The 23,981-nt window shown below is 53.0% G+C and overlaps 1 protein-coding gene across 2 annotated transcripts in view; it reads right to left on the bottom strand.

Moving 5' to 3' along the window:
• The window catches only part of PCDH1 (protocadherin 1), a 55,975-nt gene that overhangs the window by 24,026 nt on the left and 7,968 nt on the right, over nt 1–23,981 (bottom strand). For both annotated transcript variants that reach the window (XM_054217425.1, XM_054217426.1), the window contains exons 3-4: nt 21,063–23,255; nt 4,148–4,367 (exon numbers count right to left, since the gene is read on the bottom strand). In XM_054217425.1, the coding sequence (XP_054073400.1) occupies nt 4,148–4,367; nt 21,063–23,255 (2,413 nt within the window). The remainder of the gene's footprint in view (nt 1–4,147; nt 4,368–21,062; nt 23,256–23,981) is intronic.

The raw sequence follows: 23,981 nt of genomic DNA on the forward strand, positions 1-23,981 counted from the left end.
CTTTCTGGAAATAAAGAAAAATCTGGACTCAAAAGGGTTTTATTAAGTCCAGCAGCCAAACCCTGGAAATGGTATCTCAGTTCATTTGGTCAAGCTGTTCTGAGGTGTACAGAGGAGATAGGAGACCACAAGAAAAAACGCTGGTCTTGTCAGAAAAGCCTATGGCTATGAACCCGGCGAGAGGGTTTTACATCCAACTCCGCCACAAAGTCCCAAAGTCATGCTGCTCGCTCCTCGTACGTCAGCAGCTGCCCGGAGGTGGCCGATGCAGCCTTGGCTTCACCGTCCAAGAGCAGCTGGAGACCTGCCTCGTGGCTCAGGAGCACTGGGATCCTACAGCAGCTTCCTTCCGAAAAAGAGCAGACCTTTTCCTTCCAAAAAGAGCAGACCGAAGAGCTGCCAGCTCATCTGGGGGTCACACAAAGCTAGCAGACATCTCAGAAATGCAGATTATAATTTTCTATTTCATTCCCCACCTATGGTGGAATTTCTTCCCTGGAAGGGGAGCTGTGACGATAAACTCATTAACATCTGTGAAGTACAGATACAACTGCACTAAGTGCATTGCAAAAGCTCAGGAGATGATTGTTAATTACATATTCAGTGCGGGGTTTTAATGGCATGCATTAAAAATGGCATGGGGTCCTCACTTTAAATAATGGGGATAAACCAGATTAAATATTTGCCCCTGTTCTGTGGGCTGAAGAATGCCATTCAGAAATACTTCATCCAATATATTGTCATCTCAGGTACCTTTGTACTACAGAGGGACAGAGTGAAGCAGCTGTAACGTTTCCTAAATTGAACATATTTGGTCCTGTAATCTTACTAAATTCTCTCCACCGTCAATGGAGAGAGACTGGCACTTTCATAATCCAAGCTCCGCATGCATTATGGCAGGGCAGATCCTCTGCAGAGCAGAATCACTCCCAGGCTCCTTCCAACTAAAGCAAATCTGTGATACTGGGGGAGCAGATGTCGTTAGTGAAAGCAACGGGTGGCCAAGTGGGAGACTAAGCTCAGTTCCCAGCTCAGTGTACCCCACAGAAGCAGATAACAGCATGGCAAAATGTTGGGGAGGAAACAGTGGGCAGCTAGGTAAAATACCAGGGATGACAAATGCCTGGGATGACTGAAGAGCTGACACATCAGTGCCAAGATACTGGAGAAGTCTTCATCAGAAACATCGTTAATTCCTCCTGAAAAGGACCTGGCTCAGCCCCTGCAATACAGCGTTTTACTGCAGTCTGCACTGTAAAAGGTGTCCAAAAAAGGAGGACACTGATATGTGTGTTAATCAAGTGAAGAACCATCTACAAAGAAAAGGCATGGATCTGTCTTCCAGTTGAAAAGCTATAAATAGCCTTGCATACTTGCTTATCAGATTGGTTCGGCTGCAGGGATAATCTCCTGCAGAAAGCAATGGAAGCCGTGTTATGTTGGATATTTATAACTAGATGAAAGCCTAGAAAATGCACAGTCGTGTCAGTCTTGCGCTCGTGCCATGAGATAGGGTGCGCAGGATCCAATTAGTCTCTTCAGTTTAATATAAGGTCAAGAATGGCTTAGTCTTCCCAGCTCCACGAAAAAAACAAAATCTGATCTCTGAGGGGCTGGTGCTGCTTGAGTAGTTACAGAAGCCAAGACAAGGCCATGGTGAGACAGTCCCCCAAAAGGTCATGGTAGTCCCACATCACTAGATACTCTTTCCAAGGAAGCAAGACATGACCCTTCTCTGGACAAACAAGACAGAGAGGTCTTGTTTGCACCACAGAGCGGTTTGATGTGCCACGTCTCGGGCAGGCGGACCATGGGAAACACAACTCTGATGAACTGATCTAACGCGACTCATCACCTCCAAATCACCTGGCCCGGTGCCAGGGTCCCCTAATAGTCTGCTTAACAGATCACAACCCTGACCCCAGCCCCTCAAGTTCATTGAACTGCCTTTGTCAGATTATCTGCAGAGCATGAGGACCGACTAGAGTTAATGCTGGTGAATTCCCCAGAGCCTTGGCCTGCTGTGGCCTCTGCACTGAACTGGGTTTATCCAGGTCAGGACAGCTGCTGAAGGCACCAGAGCCTGATTCCAAACCACTGCCACTTGAAAGGAGCCATGCCAGGACAGGCTGGGGGATGGCGAGCAGAACAGGGTTACGGCTGTCCCCTGGGAGCCTCTGCACATGTCTCTGTCACACGTGGATTTGTTAGTGGACAGGTCTGTGGTGATTTCTGTCCTCCTGGGCTGGGAATGTACACAGAGACTCTTGTGCAAAGGGAGGGAGCTGCCTCATTTATAGGAGAGGTTGGGTTTTGTGATGCTGTGGGCAGGGAGCCATGCCCAGGTGCTCTGTCCCTGTGAGAACCACTGCTCCAGGCAGTTTCAAGGTTTCTCCTAGCCTTCCTCGAGTCTGCTCATCCCCATCGGGCAGACAACAAACGTCGCAAGGACAACAGGATCCAACAAGCCCTCCGTCTCCCGCTGCAGACCCTCCAGGTCCTCCTCTTTCTCTCTCCTCTTTCTACTTTTAGCCCTGCTCCTCCCTCATCATCTCTGGGTTGCCTGTCACCTTCAGGGGCTCAAACTTTCCTCTTCCAGACCTGTCACCACCACTGCCCTGCTATAACCTTCAGCATAGCCATGCGGCATGTCCCTGCCCACATGTCCTTCAAGCCTCTTTTGCAGGCTGGTACTCAAGGGCACTTTGAGAAGTCCAGTACTGTTGTCCTGTGCCAGGACTCCAGGAATCTCTCCATACTGCTCTTCCCGGTTGACTGGCTGGTACTTCTGGGCAGAAAGTGATCTGTACGACTCTCCTAGACAGGAGTGTGCCTCGTATTACAAGAGCAAGAAATGGATTTGGGAACCCTGCCAGACCTGGCACCGCCATGCTTTGCTTCAATGATTGTAGCGTAGCAAACTGCAGCATTACTCCAGGAACTAATCTGGGAAGAAGGGAGAGATCTTCCACTAGACCTTTGAGACCACAAATTACCCTGGGCCCCATGTGCTCTTAATAGGGGGGACCCAGCAGGTTTGCAGCTCCCTAGATGAGCTGAACACACTCTTAGCCATTTCCCCACCACATACAGCCCTTTTCCAAAGTCCAGGATGCTCCCAGAAGTAGGAGAAGACTTCAGAAGAACCCTTTGCACCTCCTCTTTTTCCCTGCCAGAAGTTCCTTTGAACTTGCCAGCTCCACTACAACCTCCCCTCAGTACAAGAGCACAGAAGGCAGCAGATACAGGAAAGTAGATGTTATGTGCACAGCCAGAGCCAAGTCCAAGGAAGCAACTGAAGCTGGCCAGAGAAGATAGCTTGGAGAGTGGGCTCATTGAGGGTAGTCAGGCAGGCAGCACAGAGGCAGCACGAGGAGCAGAACTGGGACTGAAGCTGCGCCAGGGCAGGGGAAAGCCAGCTCTGCCGCAGTGAGATTGCAGACACCTCTGGTGGGGTTCTCAGGTAAAGGTGGACCCGAGCAAGAGGTGACCTAAAGGGCCCAATGAAGGCAGGACACATCGCTCTAGGGTTTGCCACCACCACGCTCTCTGATCCTCCACTCCACGTATCTCCCCATCCCAGTTTGTGCCACTAAACCTGCACTCCCCCTCTGCTTGCTGGGAAACTCCCACAGCTCCAACACCCACCATAGCATGGAGAGCTACATCACACCCCAACCACCCCTACACCTCTGCCCTGCCAAGGGGACAGGCACCCACGGGACCACCTGACTGCGGCACACAAGCTCACCATGGGCTGGGCTACACCCCATTCTGTATGCTGCCTTTACTGCTATCTCAGACCATCCTGTTGGGCCCCCTGTCTACATCATGCCAAACCCATCTGCCTCCTACCAAACCCATCTGTTTCCTTGGCTCTTCCCACTCCCACATATCCTGGCTTCCCCCAAACCTCCTCCCCCTCATCCATCTCTCCCCTCCCCACCATGTCCTTGTTGCTCTCTTGCTTTGAACCTCAGCTCCTCTCCAGCCTCCCAGCCCCACCAGACTTGAGCGTGGCAAGCCTGTCCCAACCGAGCTCCTTGCCCCATCTCACCCACACCAGGGGAGGGTCGGCATTGAGGATGAAGAGCCTCAGGTGCAGGGTACTTGGGAGGGGGCAGCCACGCGTGCCGCGAGCACATACCATTCTCAGGGTGCTCCATCTCCCCGATGCTGCCATCGGGCGTGGTGCGTTCGTAGTGATCCTCAGGCAGGGCTAGTGGCCCAATGCGGGGCCCAGATGACGATTTGCTGCTTGGGGTCTCTGATTCCTCCAGCCCACTGTCGTAGTAGCTGTGCTGGGAGGGATCTTGAAGGTCCTGAGCCTGGCTGGCTGCAGAGAACGTCACTCGGCGATGAGGTAACTGGGAGAGAAGAGAAGAGAAAAGCTATTGCCACCCAGCAGATGAAGGCAAAGGGGGGTGGTCATCAAACCTGACCCCTAAACAGAGGCAGAGTGCTCCTGCCACTGCTCCCAACACCAGCAGGGTCCATCATCAGCCCCCTGCAGACAGCCTGACAGACACAGCACCAGGCTCCACCTTAGACAAGAGCAGCCCATCAGACACCACCCCATGCAGGGAGCACACCTTGCACAGTCCCTGTGCACCCCTGACCCCACAGCTCATGCCCCAGCCTCCTCTTCCACCCAGAGACAACCCTGGGCAGATGCCCTCTCCATGACAGGTAGGCTCCAGAAAAATCTCCCATTAGCACAGTATCCTGAATCATTGGCCCCCACCCTTCACCTGGGGTCTCCACTTTGCGCTCAAACCCTGCATGCACCTTTAGTGCTCTCAGAGACCCACCTGTCCAAGTCCACCTCACCTGAGAGCCTCTCTAATACCATCACTGCCTAGCACAGAGCTATGATGACATCATCTCTCACCTTCCAGCCTCTGACCTGACTCCATCTCTCATTCTAAGAGGTTCTTCATCAAGGGTCACCATCGTTTCTTTTGTCTGCTTGTTAAACATTTCAAAGACCTTACTTCACACTTTCTCTCCCCAGCTTTGCCTCATGCTTGGGAGGAGCTCCCTGCAAACAGCCATTAAGCTACATCGTTATCCTCCTTCAAATCCTTCCATAAAATCCTTCTTTGTTGTGATTACCAAGGAGTGGAAAGGGTAGTACAAGTTCATAGGGCAAGAGCAGGATGATGAGTGCAGCGAATGAAACACAAACACCACAAGAGAGAAAAAGACAAAATCACCCATAAATGTAGGAAGGAACCTAAGAAAGGAGCTATTTGATGGCGATCTGAAGGCGATCAGGAGGGAGAGGAACCAACACACCATTTAGGCTGAATATTTTTTTTGCTGATGTCTTTACTACAACTGAGTGGCAATCAGGTGTCCCACACAGCTAGCACCAACGAGGAAGGGGAAAGAATTGAGACTAGCAGAGGGAAGGAACACACAGGGAGCATTTAGATGAGCTAGCTGCTTTTAGGCTGGTTGGACCTGATTAAATTCACCCCAGGTGCTTAGAGACCTGATTTAAGTAACTTCAGAGCTGTTAGGCCTTTTTTTTTTTTTTTGCTTCTTTTTTTTTTTAATACCTTTTTTTTAAAGAATTTGTAGAGAATCAGGGAGCTTCCAGAAGACTGGAAGTGAGCTAAAATAGCGCCTGTCTATAAAGATGAGAAAAAAGAAGAGCTGGAGAATTATAAAACAGTTAGCTTAATTTCAGTTCCTGGAAAAATACTGAAACAGATAAAAGAACTCTTTGTAAGTACCTACGAGATAACAAGGAAATGAGTAACAGCCACTGTAGGTTTGTCACAAACAAACATGTCAAGCCATTGAACTTCTTCCTTTGAAAAGACATCAGGCCTTGTGGATGGAGGAGGAGCAATAAATGTTATATCTTGACTTTAGGAAGTTTTTTGACACTATTTTAGACGATATTCTCATAAGTAATGCAGGAAAACAGTGTAGGTGCAGCATAGTACTTCTATGCTAGGTAATATAGTGCAGTTCACTGCAGGGTGGATGCAAAGCATTTACAAAGTTGTATTTGGAAGGTAATTATTGAAGACAGGCCTTTTAGCTGGGACGATGTATCAAATGAAATTCTACGAGTTGTGTCCCAAGTCCATCGCTAGCCTGTATTTTCATTAACTGCTTGGATGACAGATGTGGAATATATCTGTCACATTTGCACACTTGGGAAAAATAATCACTGCTCAAGCAGCAGGCTGGCTGAAGGATTGGGGGTTACAACAGATCTTGGGTTGACTATCCGTCAACGGTGTCAATCTCTCACCAAAAAATGCATCTAAATTGGGATGCGTAAACAGGCGCTTTGTCTTTAAGTCACACAAGGATCTGTTTGCTCTGCTCAAGTAGGACTTCAGAGGCAGAGCTGTGTCCAGGCAAAGGCAGCAGTCTTCAAGCTCATCAAAGCCTTCTGCAAAGAGAAAGATGCTGCTTTTGACCATGAACACACAAGAAATGGCATTCATCTGCAGCGAGGAAGACTGAGGTTAGCCATTTGGGAAAAAACACAGTGGTAGGTTTAGCCAAGTGCAATAGGTTGCCTAAGCAGATGGTGCAATCTTTGTCATGAAAGGATAGGCAAGCACCTCTTGGGAGGTCTTCATGCAAACTTCTGGAAGAGCTGGGGTCAAGGCAGTCCTGCCTGCAGCAGAATTGTGTGCAGGCCTCCAGAGGACATCTCCCAGCCTACTTTGTAGGCTGTGCAGCTGTGTAAAGCCTGCAAAAGTCTTCACTACATGGACTCCACTGTCCACCAGGCCAGGCAATGCTGTCCTACAGCTTCGTCCTACACCCCGACTGCCTGCCTGAAACTGTTTTCCTCCATCACCATGGCTCATCCCCAGCTCAAAGCTTCTGCTTTCACTCTGTGCTTATAAAACCCCAGACAAGCAACCAGGGCTCCTTGGGGTGCCAGCAATAATACAAACAAACAGCCTCAGAAACCCAGCCTGTGACAGCTAGTATCTCTCCCCTGAGTGGTCTCCTTCCAAATAGCATCACTTTTACCTAAAAAACACCTCCTTTAAATGTCAGAACCTGCCTGGCAGCCCTTGAAAGGGCTCGTCTCTTCGCTGCAGGGCAAAGACAATCCACACTCAAGCCCACTCACCACCAATCCCGCACAGCAGCGTGGCACCAACAGGGGTTAGTGTCCCCCTCGTACACTGCGCAGTCCCCACGATGCTGTGATCAATGCACTTCAAAAATAATAGTAGCTTGTGTCTGGCTGAAGCTCTCCACCCGGAGAGCCTTGCTCTGGAGTCAAGGAAAGACACTGAATCCATTTGTCTGGCAGTGACTTGCAGAAATTGGGTTTTGTTTGACCTTTCTCTGCTAGGTTAAAGAGCCTTTCAGCACGCAATGTTTTCTACACAAGAAGTTGCTTGTACAGTGCAATCAAGGCACGCCTCAATGTCGTTTTTGAGGAGTTAAACAAACCGGGTTCCTTAAACCTGAACCTGCAAGCCAGGAAAGAAGTTTTGTGGCCCTCTTCTTTACTTGCTTCGGTTTTCCCCCACTCGGTTTTCCGGGATCAGAGGCAATCCCTACAGGACTGCTGGTGCCATCTCACCAGGTCTTTCTACAGAGACCTGCTACTCCTCCTGCCTCTCAGGTTTTTTCATCTGAGGAGTGTGTTAGCCCTTTGGTGGGAGCACCACGAGCACTCACACTGAGCTACTCCTGCAGTGTGACCCTTAAATCCATTTTAAAGTCAGTGCTTTCCAGGATATAAACCAGCATTCCCTACTTCTCAATGTACAGCTTTGCATTTGGCTGTGTTAAAATGCACTTTGTTTAAATAGGCCCAGTTTACCAAGCAATCTGGATTGCTCTGCATGACTGCTCTATCCTCATCATGATCTCCCACTCCACCAATCTCCGTGTCAGCTGCAAATTTTATCAGCGGTGATTTTGTATTTACTTCCAGATCGTTGATTACAACGTTGAATGGCAGCAGGCACAGTACTGCTTCCGAAGAGCTCCTCCAGGAGAACCTCCTTCCACAAGGACTCCCAACCAACGCCTGCTTTCCTTCACCAAGCTGTTGATAAACCAGATCTTCATCTATCTAACAATGCTTTACTTATAATGAGTAGTGTTGATTCAAAATAATAATAGTAATAACATAACGCATTATCAGCTCGGCGTCTTCATCAAACTCCAAGCTGATCAGCCGCGCGCTGTAATCTCACATCAACATAAAACCAGTTCTTCTGCTTCAGACCCGCAGGTATGCCTAGAGCAGGTCCTGTTTCTCCTGGTGGCCAAGAGCAGATGCCTAAGGAAAGGTTTAAAAGCTGGACCTGTCATGTAATGACACTGCCCAGTATCCTTTCCCTTCAAACTGCGTTGACTGACGTCAATGCTATTTCCATCATTGAGTTTCCTGCCTTAGCTATTAATCCAGTTGTTCCCTGGGGCTGGTGAGGACAGTGTGTGGTGCACACAGCATCCCCATCATCACTGTTCCAGCTGGTTCACGGCATCCCTGCCCTCCCACTCCTCCTGGCCCATCCTGGGGTCCCCAGCTCCATTGTCACTCCCAGAGCAGAGAGCTCCTACTTCAGACCGTTGAAGGCTCTTTGGTGCAAATTATTTTATTAGATTTTTTCAAATATCACTGTTTCAAGGGGATGATATTTTGAATGTCTTTGCTGGTTATCAACACATTGGCAGGTACTGCATCCTACGTTGTTATGTCTCAGTCCAAATTACTAGAACTATTTGTTGAATACTTTTGCATTTTTCTACATAATTAACAATTTTGCAATCTCTGTTTGGAAATTACAATTACTGGATTCCACCTCTTCCTAGCACATTTTTTAAAGTATTCCTTATTGCGTTTAGCTTGTCAGAATTGATTTTCCCCCAATGTTTTTGGCTTTCCTTGTCAATTTTCTACACTCCATAACTACTCATTTCTACTAATTGCTACACACTCCCTCCCTTCCCCCCCTGCCCCCCCCCCCCCCCCCCCCCCCGCCCACCCAGTATTTATTGTTTTTCTATTTCTAACTGCTGTTTCCACTTTGCTGCTGTGCTAGAAATGGGATTTGGGGCAAAGCCGTCTATTTTCTTATCTGAGGAATTGTGGCTCTGAAAAAAAACTCCTTTCAAGGTTTTCCCCAGTGCTCGCTCTTATATTCCTGATGGGGAGACCTGCCCGTGCCAGCCTACACATCTGAGGAGCAAACGGAGCCCCCGTCCCCCACTTTCCACAGGGAGCAGCAGCATCAGCAGCTGCCTCCAGCAACAGCGGATGCTCTGATGAAGACATTCATCCCCTGGTAAATCCTGCGGGTTTCTATTGTGCTGCAGATCAGTTTTGGGTTTTTTTCTTGAGCAAGGAATCATTTGCAGCTTATACATTTAATGACCCCCATCCTCTGTCAAGTGCTCTCATGCCTTTTTTGAGTCCACGCCTGCTTTTGGCCTCCGTGGCATCCTGCAGCAGTGAACTCTCTGCCTATGTGCTACGCGGAGCAGCGCTTCCCTTTGGCTTTACATCTGCTGCCTGGTAATTTTTCCTTGAACTTCTCCTACCTGCGGGGTTATGAGAAAACATGAGTAATTGCTCCTCGCTCTACCCCTTTCCAATTTCACAGATCTGTGCCGCATCCTGCTCCGCTAGGTTCTCTGCAAGCTGCAGCAGGCGGGTACGTGCAGCCTGTCCTCCTGCAGATGCCGGGCAGGTTGGGCCAGCTCTGCTGCCCTTCTCAGTGCCTGTCCCACCTCTGCCGCAGCCTTTCCACCACGGGGAAGCCAGGGTCACACCCACAGTGCCAGTTTTGGGCTTATCTGACAGTAGCAGGGACTTGTTTTGATGACAAATTTTCTCAGGCTCTACCTGATAGCCTTCCCCAGCCTGCTTGCCCACCCCAAAAAACCCCAACACCAGTCCCTGCCAAGGGCCTTCTCTGTCCTGATACCCTCTGCCATGAGGGTCCCCACCCAGGGATGCTGGAGGGGGACTAAAGGGACCCCCTCCCTCCTGCCTCTTCCCTTCATCGCAAACACCTCCAGCTCTCATCAGGACCTGCACCAAGCTGATTCTCCTTGCTAAACCCGGGGAAAACGAATTCAGCTGAAATGAGAGCAGTGCTACGAGGGAACAGGGCTGGGGGGTGTCACACCAGCTCCCCAAAATGCACAGCATCACCCCCTGCGCAGGCGGCATGGACCGAGTGGCAAGAGATGAAGCCCTGTCTAAGGGACCAGAAATTGCGCTGTTCACAAAGGAAACCTTAAAATCCGCCCCGGGCTCCCTTTTCCTGCCAACAGGAATGGTGCGGTGCAACATCCCCCACGGAGGCGAGCCGCCCTGCTCCTCCCCCCGAGCGCCGATTAACGCTGGAGTGGTGGAAATATCAAAATTGTTAACTACCTCACTGCTGATCCGAAAGCAGGATCCACGGCTAATGGGCTCATCTGGCAGCCTCCAATTGCTCCTGCGCCTCCCCACATGCCAGAAGCCTCAACGGCCTTTCAGCCAGCTGCCAAAGGAGCTTGCTTCCCCAACAGCCGCCACAATGCAGCAACTCACAGGGCTGAAAGCGAAAGGCAATGTCAGACCCAATGCCCAGAATATAAAAATAAGTGACAAGGGAGCCATTGTAGCACATGAGTTAGTCAACTTCAGATTAATTCATGAACCCCTCTCTTTTACAAACCAACCTGGAGCTATGCAACATCCCCGGTTACCAAAAAAAAAATAATAAATAAGCCCAGGGACCATGCCCCAAGCTACACAGATCCAACTTTTCACGTATGGAGGCTTTGCTGCATGTGAGAATTATTTGATTTGCTAGTGTCATGTCTGGAGAGGAGCAGGGCTCCAGCTCTCCGCAACACGGGCTTCGGAGCAGGAGGCTGAGGGGAATATTATGCCTGTGGAAATCAGGGCAAGCCTCAAGGAAAGCTGGACCTGAATTGCCAAGAACCATCCGGGGAAACACTCCAGCTGTAGGAAACAGGACACAGGCTCAGCCTGGGCCACAAGCAGTCGACCATTTTACAGTCCGTCTGAACAACAGCATGTGCTTCTGCTAGTGTTTTGGGGTGAGAACAGAGTCAGAGCAGCTAGGACTTCCCATCCTTTCCCGTGCTACCCCAGCAGCACACTGTGGAGCCGCTGCACTGACTTTTAGAGAAGAAACACCCCAAGAGCATCCCTCACTCCTCCTGCACTCACCCTCACGCCTGGGGCTGTCGTACCTCCATGTGGTGCGAAGAGCTCGAAACGCTACGTGGCACCAGGCAAAGCAGCGCAATGAGGGAGGGTGTTTGTATATGAGCAGCAAAGGCAAATGCTGCCCTGGCTTGGTGTCAGCCTCCTGGCATCTATGGTAACCTTCTGCTCTTCAAGGACTGCGCTCCTCCCTGCCCTCTGGTCCCCTTCGTTCATGGTCCGGGGATTCTGATCCCAGAGGTTCCTCCCTGCCCTGCCACAGCGTCTCCAGGTCCAGATTTTCAGAAGCACAAGGGCTAACTATCACATTGTAAAGTGGACCAAACCACGCCAGAGCCGCAGTTCTCAGCAGTACTGGATTATTCCTTTTAGCACAACATGAAGGAATTGAGGAAAGAGATGGTGCAGAGCAAGGGAACAGGTCCTGGGGGTTCTACCTGCTTTGGACAAGGGAGGGATGGAGCAACCAGGCAGGACAACTGCCTTCCTGGAGCTCCAGCCAGCACGAACAAGGGAGGGAGATAGATGAACCCAGCTCTAAGCAAAGGTGTGGTCTACGCACGCCCGTGAGACCCCTCCTGCATTCAAAAAAAAATGTTCAGGCTTTCCAAAAGATTTGTCATTGAAGGCAGTGGCTCCAAAGGAGCACTGACAATTCTGGACAGGACTACTAGCAGACTTAAAAGCCCAGTTTTCTGATCTATCAGTCTGACGATCTGCTGGGGTAGCCTCCAGTACAGCCACTGTGGTTGCACAAGGCACATTAGCATCAGGGCTGAACAGTTCTGGTCCATCTGATGTTCAGGAGGTCAGTTTGATGGCTGTGCTCTGCACCCAAATCCTTGTGACCATCCCCATCCCAGTGTCTGAAGTGAGGGATGGCCCCAACAATATTTTAGCTCTTTAACTCTTGACAAATGAAGCTACAGAAGGAATCCACAACTGGAGGAAAGACATACAGGAACCCATGCGAATCACACCTCCCAAAGCCAGGCATTATCTGAAAAGCAACTCTCCTGAGTGGCTGTTCGCATGGCTTCCATTACTGACAATTAGCAAGTGCTGACCTTGCAGTCAGAAGAGAGGTGCTACAAGTCCTGCAGAAATAATGATAGCAGAAAAGCCATCCTAAAATGGACATCAGATCCCAAGGCACTATTTAATGAATAAATCTGGGTAAAATGTGGGCTGACTCCACATAGGTGCCCTGAAGCTTCCTGAAATTTGCATGATGCTCAAAGAAGCCGCCAAAGCCCGGTGCCAACCTGCCTGGTCAGATCGAATTTATCTAACTCATAGCAAGATCTAATGCAATTAGAAACCCATTTAGACAGCCCCGGGACAGAGATTGCCTAACCTCTCAGCCTATCAGAGCTCTGAGCCCTTCAAGGATGTGCAATTTGGCTTTTCTTTGGTTGAAATGAAGACTGGAAAGGAAAATATGGAAATAAATCATCTAAAGAGTGAATCATAAAATCTAAAGGGGTCATAATCTTTATGGAATAATGTCTAAATTGGACTGACCATGGTGTCCTGAAATGTCTATCACCTTCAAGCTGATAATAGAGCCATTTTGTAGATAGTTGGTACAGAGCGGAAATTGCTCGGGACACAGAAGGAGGTCTCACAATCATGTTAAAACCATCTGAAGATCCCGGGGAGAAAAAGGTTCTAGGACTGGGAGTAACACTTGAATAAAGCCCTCGAGGAATCCAACAGCTGTAGAGTGGGAAAATAATGCTGGGAAAATAATGAGCTAATCTGGCTCCCAGTTGCACCCAGTGGGGCTGACAGATAGCATTGAAAGCTCTGGGGAGAGCAGGGGGCTCCAAGCTGTAGGCTCGGGACTCTAAAAAAAAGCGAGATAACCAGGAATGCTTCAACAGAAGACTTTGCATGGAAAAAAATGTCAATTTGTTGAAATCAGATCATTTTTCAAGCGAGTTTCCTGCTTCAAAGTTGGGGCAGGGGGGATATCTTTGCTGACACGCAGAAATGAAAAAATGATGCTCTCGCAAAGGTAACTTTCCCTTCAGAGTTCAATCCAAGTATCAATTATGAAGATAAATTCAAAAAAGGTCGGTCAGAATCGTGTCCTTAGAAATTATTAGGGAAAATATCTATATTTATCCATCTATATCCGTTCATTGACTTGAGCCAAAATAGAAAAAAACCTTGTCAATTCTTGCTGATTTCTTTTCAAATTGAAAATTTTCCTCTGATGGCAACCCTGTCTTCTAACCATCTCTATGTCCACAGGCAAAGGGCGGAAGCTTTTCCTGCTTGGTCAAGGAATTCTGTCTATTCTGTAAGTCTGTGCAACAACATGCTCTACACATCGTCAGAGCCCTCACTCTAGTGGTCTACAACCAACCTGTGCCTAATGATGAATGATGATACTGGGTAAGACAAGCCTTCATTTGGGGAGATCAAACAGGTAAGACAAGTCATATTGTAAGGCTTGTTAAGGCCACTTATCTTGCCTGCGCTGATCTGGCATCACCAATTCTACTGGCATGGGACCCCGGTATAGATGAGCTGAGGACGGCTTTCTTTTACCCTGTCCTCAAATCCTGGGGGAGCTGTCAAGTCCTTGGGCCAGACCTTGCAGATCGTGACTCAAGAAAAATTTTCCTGAACATTAAAGAATGTTTCTGAGCTCTCTTCTCTGGGCTAAGAGACATCCTGATAGCCCTTAATAAGCTGTGATCTACTTGAAATCCTTGGAAAAAAAAAACCCAAGCTCCTCCAGGCACTTCCAGGGCCTTGAATCACAATACCCCAAAAGGTCTTGCCCAGCCTGAATAATAACGAAGGGCTCTTCAAACATCTGAAATACTGATTTTGCTTTCTGCTGGGCTTGAGTGCTTTTGATGAAGAAGCAGAAAGATTAACAGATTAGTGTAAGAGGAACATCAGACATCACATTAGCAAGACATTTAGAGTGCGATCTCAGTCCGGAGCTCAGACAAGAAGTTCCCCCCCCAGCAGGGACGGGATATCTGTCAGAGTCTTCCTGGCAGCAGCTTTGCAGCTGCTCAAGAGCATCGGGGAGTTTGGAGCATGTGAAAACCAGGCCATGTGGGAGCTAAATAGCTCCAGGCTTTCAGGTTGCTCAGGCCTTTAGAGAAGTCTTGGAGGAGCAGAATCAGGGCACTCTGCTCCGACAGCTTCGCTAAGGAGCAGGATCAGTTCCAAGGGAGACGTGGTGATTTGCTGCCCTCCCAAATTGATGGCTCTAATGACAGCTTTGATGAAACCTGCCAAGACTGGTGGCTGCCCAGCCATGCCCTGTTTAGACAGCAGATCAGGAGGGGGTTATTTTGCAAGTGAAGAGGTGCTCAGAAGGATGTTTACCTCCCGGTGCAGGGGCATCTTTAGGGATCTTTGGGCAGGATCCACAGGGCATGGCTGTGAATGCCAAAATGGCTGTAAATGATGAGATAACACACAAGCTTTCTCCTGCCCTCCTAGCAGGTCACAAACCTACTCTCCCACACACTCTTTCCTGTGAGCATCTGAAGGACTGAGGCAGTAAACAGCTTACACCATGGGAACACATCAATGCAAAACAACTAGGAGATATGTTTAAGGGATGTTAGGGAGTTGTTTTCTTTGTCTGATCTCCTTTTCCTCTTGTGCTCTCAACCACAGGGTTGAGTCTGGAACCCCACTAGGAAAAGAAACCGCTGTTACTGGTGGGATACGGAAAGCAGGTCCTCAAGGGTGCGGATTGAGACCTGCAGAAAAGTCCAGAAAGTCAGAGAGAAAACAACGTCAACGGGGACCTACTTGAGGGAGACTGAGTGGGTCTGAGTCACGGGTGACTCTGGGTCCCAGAGGTAAAACCAAGACTGAGATTCATCCAGGTTGGACAGATGGATGCTGCAGCTAATATCAGAGGTGACAAGAAGAGGGGGATGGGACCATGATGCCAGAGGTGGCCTATGCCCCTGCAGCCATGCTCCTCCTCACCCATGTTCAATCCTCCTCCGCCTTAGCCAAGCAGACTGTGTGCTTCCTGGGGCACTGAAGGAGCAAGGGACTGTGGGAAGAGTCCCTTTTGGAATAATCTCCATTGACCATCTTGGTTTCTCCCAAGTGCAGAGCTTGGGTTGTGCAACTGCATCTTGCAGGGCAGTATGTAGGAGCACAGCTCTCCCGTGGACCTGGGCTGTGCCCAGGGTTTCATGGGCTCTCACATGACAGGTATGTGTGGCGATGGAGGGCGGAGAGGGAGGAAGGTGCTTTGGGCTTGGCACAGGGCTCAGCTCTAGGGGCAGCTTTCAAAAAAACATGCCGGCAAGAGAGAGATTTGGCAAGGTACCACAGGGGCTGAGTGTCCAAGACCCCATGAAGGGGACTTCCTGCTCTTTGCAACTCACCCCAGCACAGCTCCACATGAGTAAGCCCATGCCCAGCTGCGCGGGTCTTGCACACGATTGACACCAGGGGTCCGGGGTGGACATTAGCTCTGGGGACTCAGACACACAGCATCCACCTCTTCACTGCTGCCCCGCGCCCTCCTGGGGCTGCCCTTCCCACCAAGAGCTGACACAGTTCCCAGGCACAGAGCCACTCCGTGCTCCTTCACTCCACGCATCCTTTAGCCTTTGCTCTCCCCTGCAACACCCCACCCCATCCTGCCCTACATCACGCACCCTCTCATTACCCCAGCCTCCTCTCCGCCCCGTCCCAGAACATCCCAGCTCTGGAACACCCCACCCTCCACCCTCTTCAGCTGCATCCCACCCTTCATCCTTCATCCATAGCTGCTCTCTGGGCAGAGGGACCACAAAGTGCCCAGAGAACACTCCCCGTTGCGGCACCGCATTTTGCCCCAGGACTTGGGTGACTGTTTAAGGAGGCTGCAGGGCTGGGCTCCACTCCAGGCTGGTCTGAGCACAGGGAACAGCACTGCAGCTGAGAGCCCGGCCGAGCGGGCAGAGCAGTGCTGGGAATATCAATCAGCACGGCTTGGACTGGGCGGCTGCCCACACAGCCAGCGCTTTCATCGCACAGAGGATGCACAGCTCGGCTGTTGGAGCCAGTCGAGGATTCAATCCTGCGCTGAGGAGGGCTCAGCATCCCTCTGTACCTGGGCCAGCAGACAGCCGGTCAGGAGAAACTGATGGGGAGGGGAAAGTGACAGGGAAGGGGGAGGTCACTGCCTGCGCAGAGCAGTGGTAGAGACCAGGAGAGAGGGATGGAGAGGAGGAGGTACAATTATGAAAGAAAAGAGGGTAGGATGGGGGGAAAAAAAGGAGGAGTCCCCCTGACCCGAGCTAGGGAAGCCCATGTTCACCACAGACCAACACTGGCTCCGAGGACATCAGGCAGGGGAGAGCCTGAGGGTCTGAGAGGTGAGAAGAAGAGGAGGGCAGGGAGGAATGAACAGCATCTGGCTCAGCAGGGTGGGAAGAGGGGAGCTGGCCAGAGCTGCGAGCCATCCAGGCGGCACAGCCTGACGTGAGGATCCCCAAGCAGGTAGCACAGGCTGGGCGAGCCTTCAAGGGAGCAAAAGACGAGATCCCAAGGGCTGGTGGGGCCAGGGACTGTCAGGCAGGAGAGACCTGACGCTCTCCTTGATGAAGTAAGAGCCACTGCCTCCTTGCAGACATGCTGCTTACGGAGGAGTCACCTGCCCAAGGCTGCACGCTATGAACACCCCGCTGCCACCTCCCGCCACGCACAGGCTGAGTACACCCCACTGCCACTGCTCCACACAGCACGGCTTGCGTAAAGCCCTGTGCCACCTCTCCCTGTGGTACTGGCTGGGGACACCCTGTGCCTCCTGCCGCAGCACGCACCCCTCTGCCACCTCGTCGGGGGACGAGGGTTGTACCCCTCCCTGCACCACCTCCTCCCAGAGGAGGTGCCCCCCCCTGCATCACCTACCCCTGCCACACAGCCTGCACAAATCCCTCCATCACCCCCTGCCACAGAGACTCCCGTGCCACCCTTCCGTGGGGTGCAGGCTGTGAGCACCCCGCTGCCACCTCCCACACACGGAGCACCCCGCTGCCACCTCCCCCTGCAGCAGAGCCCGTGCACACCCATGCCCTCTCTGGCTGCACAGCCCAGGCTGTACCACGGTGTTGCTCTTCTCCCTTGGCTGAAGCTCTTCGTTTTGAGCCCCCACGGGGCTCTCCCAGTGCAGCCCTCCCCACCATAAACCCAAGTCACCCAGCACAGACATGCCAGGAGCCACCGCACAATCCCACCTGGCTCGAGGGGCTTGCAGCGTCCTCACCAATTCCCCAGAAGCCAGCACAGCGTACACCCCACTCCTCGCCCTCCTCTTGTCCTCCCCCAGCTCCCACCAGCACCCCATTGATGCTCACAAGCCGCTGGGCATTCCCAGTTGTTTTATAAAGCCCAGACAGTCTTCCCAGCACAGCTGGGGCTCAGCCCCCGGGACCTCATTGCCACGCTCCCGCATTCGGTCTCTGCATGCCAGAGCGAACTCGGAACCAAGCGCAACCAATCCCCGGAGCAGGATCTGATTTGCAGTGCCTGGGAACTGCTCCCAGCACAGTGTCATCCTGAAAGTGGGGAAAAACAGGGCAGGTCCCCCATGAACCCTCAGCTCCATCTGCAGCTCGTTTCTGGATCCGTTTATCAGCTCATTCCACGTGAACGACCTTGAGAAAACCCACTGACCCAGGACAGTAGGAGACTTTCCCAGACATCTGCCAACACCTAAACCTGCAATTTATGGAGACTCTAAGCTAAATTCTAAAACAAGACAATTTCATTCTGTCCATTACAGTTACAAAATTAGTCTTCACCCCCCCCACAGAGAGTAATTAATACTGTGCCGTGCTCCTGAGCCTGCAGGCAGGTACAGGCGCCTCTGCTGAGCTCGCAGTAGCTCGCTGAAGTTAACACCACTCCAGCCAGCTTCTCAGATGGTAGGGGGCTGTAAGGACCTGGGGCAGACTGGGGTTTGTGCAGCTGGGAAAGGAGGTAGCATACACCACCCCCCCGCCCCCGGGTATAAAAAAGCCCCAAAGGGTGGAGCTTGGGAGACAGGTAAAAGAAAAAAGAGAGACGTTCCCCACGCCAGCATCTGAGAGGTTGCGTTCTCACCCCAGGTTCATCAAAGAGCTGCCGAGGACAAGGAAAGAAGAGAAACCTCTCTCAGAAAGTTCCCAAAGGGAAGCAGATGGTGAGGCTGAGCCAAGACCCCAGACTGCCCTGCCCAGCCCTGCAGGGACTAGTTATTTAGGTGGTTGCTGGTGTCTCCTTTCTTCCTCTGCAGCCATCGCATCTCCCCGCAGGTCCCAGCACTGCCTGCCTAGGAGGCCCAGACACTTCCTGGACGGTTCAAGATAAAACCTTATGCTGTTAGCAAAACAAACTAGGAAGCTGTGAGAGCCAAGGCTGGCACAGGGCTGAAACCACCGAAGCCAGAACCACTGGTTTCCCCAGATGATCTAATCTCTCCCAGCGCCAGGGCTCCTCTTCTCCGGCAGCCTGGTGTGGCCGGTTGAGTCCCCAGGGAAGAGGTGAAGCTGGTGTGATGGGCGCAGGGATGTCTGCCCCAGTTTTAAAGAAAAACCGTGAGAAAGATGAAGGGGTGGGCGGGGAGGGGGTCCCTGGGATGTGATGCTTGGCTGGAGGGATGGGAGTGTAGGATGGCCCCATCCAGGGCCTGGGGAAGGGGTGCTGTGCAGCTCCTGACTACCAGGACCCATCCTCTCTCCAACCCGCTGGAGGCAAGAGCCTGAGGAAACCCCACGGCATCAGCATCGCCCCCAACCTGCCCGCCAGGTGGGGTAGAGCCATCTTTATGGGTCGCGTGGCCGCCTGTCTCCACCACCCTCCCACAGCCCCACTGCCACCAGCAAGCCTGCCTGGGAGGACCTCTCCTTTGCTGCAAGGGTGCCCATCGCGTCCCGGGGTGGGGGGAGCACCTTGCTTCGGGTGCTTCCCCCTGGCGCTGCTGACGCACCCAGGCTCCATCTGCAACCATGTGCGTCCTCATTCCAGCACTGCGGCGGGCGAGAGGCAGGCATCTTCCAGCCCTCGCCAGCAGGATTTGGGTCATGCTAGCCAGGTACCGCGTGGCAGGGATCTGCTCCTCCCTGTGCTGGCTTTGGGACATGGCTGGGTCTCAGAAGGATATGGGGATGAACCAGGAGAAGCTATGCAGGGGGACATTAGGGTGGAAGAAAGCTGGTCTGTGGCACAGATGTACATGTGTGTGTACGTACATGCATGTGCTGTGGACCATGTGCTGGAGGAAACTGTCTCCTTAGAGGGCCAAACAGTGACTGGAGATGGGAGATGTCAATCTGGGGAGGCAGCGGGGGGCTATACCATGAGGTCTCTGGACTTGCCACGCTGGGGCACGGTGGAGGACTTGTGGAGCCTGGGTGGTCCGGTGACTGAGGACATGGAAAATATGCCTGGGAAATTGCTGGGAGCAAGAGTATCTTCAGGGGGCAGCAGGGAAAATAAGGCACAACTGGTCAAAAATAGAAAACTTTATTGAAGTCAAATCCAACAGGGCAGCTGAGCTCAGCCCCACGGCAGGAGCCCAGCCTGCCGCTTACTGGGGTACAAAGAAGGGAGCAGGGGTCTCCATAGGGCACAGAGGGTACAGCACAGTGGGGGAGTGGGTGGTCCTCACCCACGGGGCCCCAGGAAGGAGGCAAAGCCACAGGCACTCGTCCCCCCTCTCCTTCCCTAGCTATTTAAGGATAGACCTGACAGGCGCCAAAGCAGAAATGTGATGCAAGTTAACTGGCCAGATAGCCTGAGGAAAGAGGGTCCTGCAAGCTCCGGGCTCATCCCACGACCTCCTGGGACAGCTCCAAGCTCCAGTGCACACCAGCGAGCAGCCCTTCCCAGTCCACAGCCAAGACCTACCTCCACCCTGCCCCGCACACAGCAGAAACCCCTGGTTAGACCAAGAGCAGTGACCCGACCGCAGCACGCAGCAGAGACCCGCAGTGCCCCGTTCATCCAGCCCTGAGCACGAGACCCAGCCCCCGTTCCAGCACACAGCCGGACCCATGCCACCCAGAGGGAGCACCCTGGCCACCGGGATCCGCTCTCCTCCTCCGCAATGGCTGCAGCACGGCTCCCACAGAGCCGTAGCTCCGGGCCCTGATGCTCACACTAAGGGAAGCCCGGTTTTCACCGCGCTGGCTATGGCAGAGGGCCCAAGCCTGGGGGAAGCCTGAGCCTAAGCCTGGGAAAAAGGCAGAGCTTTGCTCCTCCACCCAGCCCCACCTGCCCGGGCAGCCACAGCGGGTGCAAAACTCCCTTTTTGGGTGGCTTTGAGCAGGGATGGTGAAAGGTTCAGCCGCACTAGCAGAGCCGGGCTGGCAATAGCAAGGCTAGAGCCTTCCTCGCTGCTCCCCAGACAGGGGCAGGGCTAGAAAACGGCTGCCCAGAGCTGTGGCAGGAGTAGGACCAGTCTCCCCTCCCCACCAGTCAGCCCAAGCAGAGGGATGGATGGGAGGGTGGACATTGCCCTCTTCCCTGCTTTTAGAGCCAGTCCCCAAAGGGGACCAAGGCTGGTGGGATTCCCTCCCCAGAGCTCCACATGCAGAGGCACATGCACGCAGCGCCCTTCGCATTACCGTCACCCAAGCAGCGCCACCAGGACCCAGCCCCGGGTGCTCTGACAAGGGCTCCGACAGTCTTTGGCCTCCCCTCCACCGCCACCACCCCCATTCCCTCCCCACCCCATGACCAGGCTTCGTGGCTCGGCTCCGGGGTAGTCCTCCGCCAGCCCCCCAGGGCCACGCATGCAGGGCTGGGGGCCAGTCCATGCTCACTCCCACACCTCTGTCCAGATGGCTCCCCGGTGCAGGGGGGGGGCCGCTGCCGGCCTCAGGATGAGCTCTCCTACCTGCTTGTTGGTGTATTTCTGGGGATTGGTGCGGTAGCTGTAGTCCGAGTACTGCTCGGAGCCCGTCGAGTTGTTGTCCCCGGTGCCAACAAAGGTGTTGGTGGCCGGCAGGTCCTGCACCACTTGGTGCTTCTTGGAGGCAGAGGGCGACTGAGGCTGCAGCTGGATGGAGGGCAGTGGCGAGTTGGAGCGGTAGTGACGACCCAGGTCTGGGCTGCCCGGCGGGTAGTTGAGGGGCAGGTGGATGCGGGGGCTGTCACTGACAGAGTCATTCATGAGATTGAACTTGAGTGATTTCTGCAGCCCCGTCTCCTCCTCATCCTCTGTGGGCTTGGGTGGCTTTGGGGACTTGCTCTTCTTCACCTTGCTCTTGCTCTTACCACTCTTGCTGGCCTGCTTGGGTGCATACAGGTCTTTGGTCTCCTTCTTGCCTGCCTGGTAGCCACTTTTGGCCTCCCGCTGCCGGCAGTAGCGCACCAGGACAACCATCACGATGACCAGAGTGACAGCCACGATGCCAGCGATGACTCCAAAGAGGATGTTGCTTCGCTGCTTGCTACGCTCGTATTCAGGGTCTCCGGCGATGTCTATGTCGAGTGGTGTGTCCAGGCTGTGCCCCACCAGCGTGTCCAGCAGTGTGCGGTTGGCCAGCGTCTCGTTGACATAGAAGTGCACCAGCGCCGTGCCGTGCCGTGAGGGCTTGCCCTTGTCATTGACGCGCACTACCAAGCGGTGCAGGCCATGGTGCTTGCGCAGGATTTCCTTCTCCAGGGTGATGTCTCCACTGTGCGGGGAGATCTGGAAGAGCTCGAAGGGGTTGCCTCCTGTGATGCTGTAGGTCAGCTCTGCGTTGACACCAGAGTCAATGTCCTCCGCCTTGACCTTGCTCACCTGCTGGCCAGGGCTGGTGTGGGGCAGGATGTGTTTGTAGGTGGCATTGGAGGGTGAAGTGATGAAGGGGGCATTATCATTCTCATCCAAGACATTGATGGTCACCCCAACATAGGCAGACCTGGGAGGATCCCCGCCATCCACCGCCTTGAGTCGGAAAGTGTATGTGCTCTGCTGCTCCCGGTCAAAAGAGATGCTGGAGAGGATGGTGCCAGTACCATTCTGGATGACAAAATCTCCGTTGTCTTGCTCCACCGACAGCTGGATGCGGGCGTTTTCTCCTTTGTCAGCATCGATCACCGTCACCATGCCCACAGGGCTGAGGGGTGGCATGTTCTCCATCACTGAGAAGTTGTAGCCGCTCAGCATGAACTTGGGGTCGTTGTCATTCCTGTCCATGACGTTGATGGCCACAGATGCTGTGCCCTTGAGGCTGGGGCTGCCCTTGTCTGCTGCCACCACCAAGAACTCATAGCGCTCCCGTTGCTCTCGGTCCAACACTGCCTTCACCCGGATCTCCCCAGAGTCAGGGTCAATGGTGAAGGAGCCCTTGGAAGAGGGGTCCGTCACCAGGGAGTAAACCAGCTTTGCATTGGAGCCACTGTCAGCATCGGTGGCACTCACCTCCATCACCAGGTCATCAGGCTCGTTGTTCTCGGGGAATGCCACCTCAGTGAAACTCTGGCTGAAGACAGGCGCGTTGTCATTCACATCCATCACCTGCACCTTCAAAGAGTTGGTGCTGGAGAGGGGTGGGTTCCCCGAGTCCACCGCCACAATCTCAATGGTGTACTCCTTCACTGACTCGTAGTCTAGTGGTGTGGTGGTCTGTAGGAAGTATTTCTTCTTGCTGTCACTCCCCGTTTCACTAGCCTGACGCAGCTGGAACGGGACGTCACCAGCCACCACGCAGGTCACCACAGCATTTTCACCCTCATCTCGGTCGGACACCTGCACCAGAGCCACTGCTGTCTCTACTGGCACATCCTCCGAGATGTTCGCCATGCCATCCTGATGAGTGACAAGCCCAATGCCCCGGATCTCTATGGAGGGCGCGTTGTCATTCATGTCCTTGATGGTGACCACGACCTGGGTGCGGGCGCTCTTGGGGTTGGCCCCCTTGTCCTTGGCCATGACGGAGAACTTGAGGATGTTGACGTCCTCACGATCAATGGGCCCCTGCACGGTGATGAGCCCCGTGGTGCGGTCCAGGCGCAGCAGCCGGCGCACCATGTCCGATGCTTGGTGGAAGGAGTAGTCGATTTCGGCGTTGGCACCCTGGTCTGAGTCGTTGGCTTTCACCTACGGGATAGAGGGAGAAACAGTGAGCAGGAGGGCAAGGTGTGAGCCCCTCTGCAAACCACATCACTGCCTGCCGCGGCCTTCTCTGGGGAAGGGGGGAAAAACCAGGATTTCCTCTTTTGGGGCCAAGGACTATGGGGCAAAGAGCCTGGGACCGGCAGAACAGCTGGGAGCGGCCCTCCGGCAGGGAGGCTTTTCCTTGCTCTTCCAGCGAAACCGGCTGGGCCGGTCAGCCACGCTCCCCTCCTGGCCAGCTGCAGCACGCAGGGAATCCTCCAGGAACCCTTGCCAAGCTTTGCCGGCACAACCCAGGCAGCAGCGTGGAGGGACTGCTCTGGCTGCACCCGCTCCTCAAAACCCTCCCCAAAGAGGGGCTCGATCAACTACTGGCTGAGGTGAGGATGAGGAGGAGGGAAGGGATGATGTGCAGAGCCGCAGCAGCTCCATTCTGGCATTCAGGGATGCAGCCAAGCGGGGACCGAGGCTGCCTAAGCTCTGCACAGCATCAGCCATCCCTGCCCGCCCGCCAGGAGCTCTGCATTCGCATAAACCTGCCTCTATGCCTATTATTTGCTTTCTAAAGAAGATGAGGTTTGTCTAACATTTGCCTCCCTAATCGGCTCTCCAAGCTGCCTCTTCTCTGCACCATTTGCTGCTCCGCCGTTATCTTGCTCAGCAGATTTGGATGGAGAACGAAAGTTGTTAAATGTAAATTCCACCTTTTAC

Source organism: Rissa tridactyla, chromosome 11, assembly GCF_028500815.1.
Source record: "Rissa tridactyla isolate bRisTri1 chromosome 11, bRisTri1.patW.cur.20221130, whole genome shotgun sequence".
Taxonomy (NCBI): domain Eukaryota; kingdom Metazoa; phylum Chordata; class Aves; order Charadriiformes; family Laridae; genus Rissa; species Rissa tridactyla.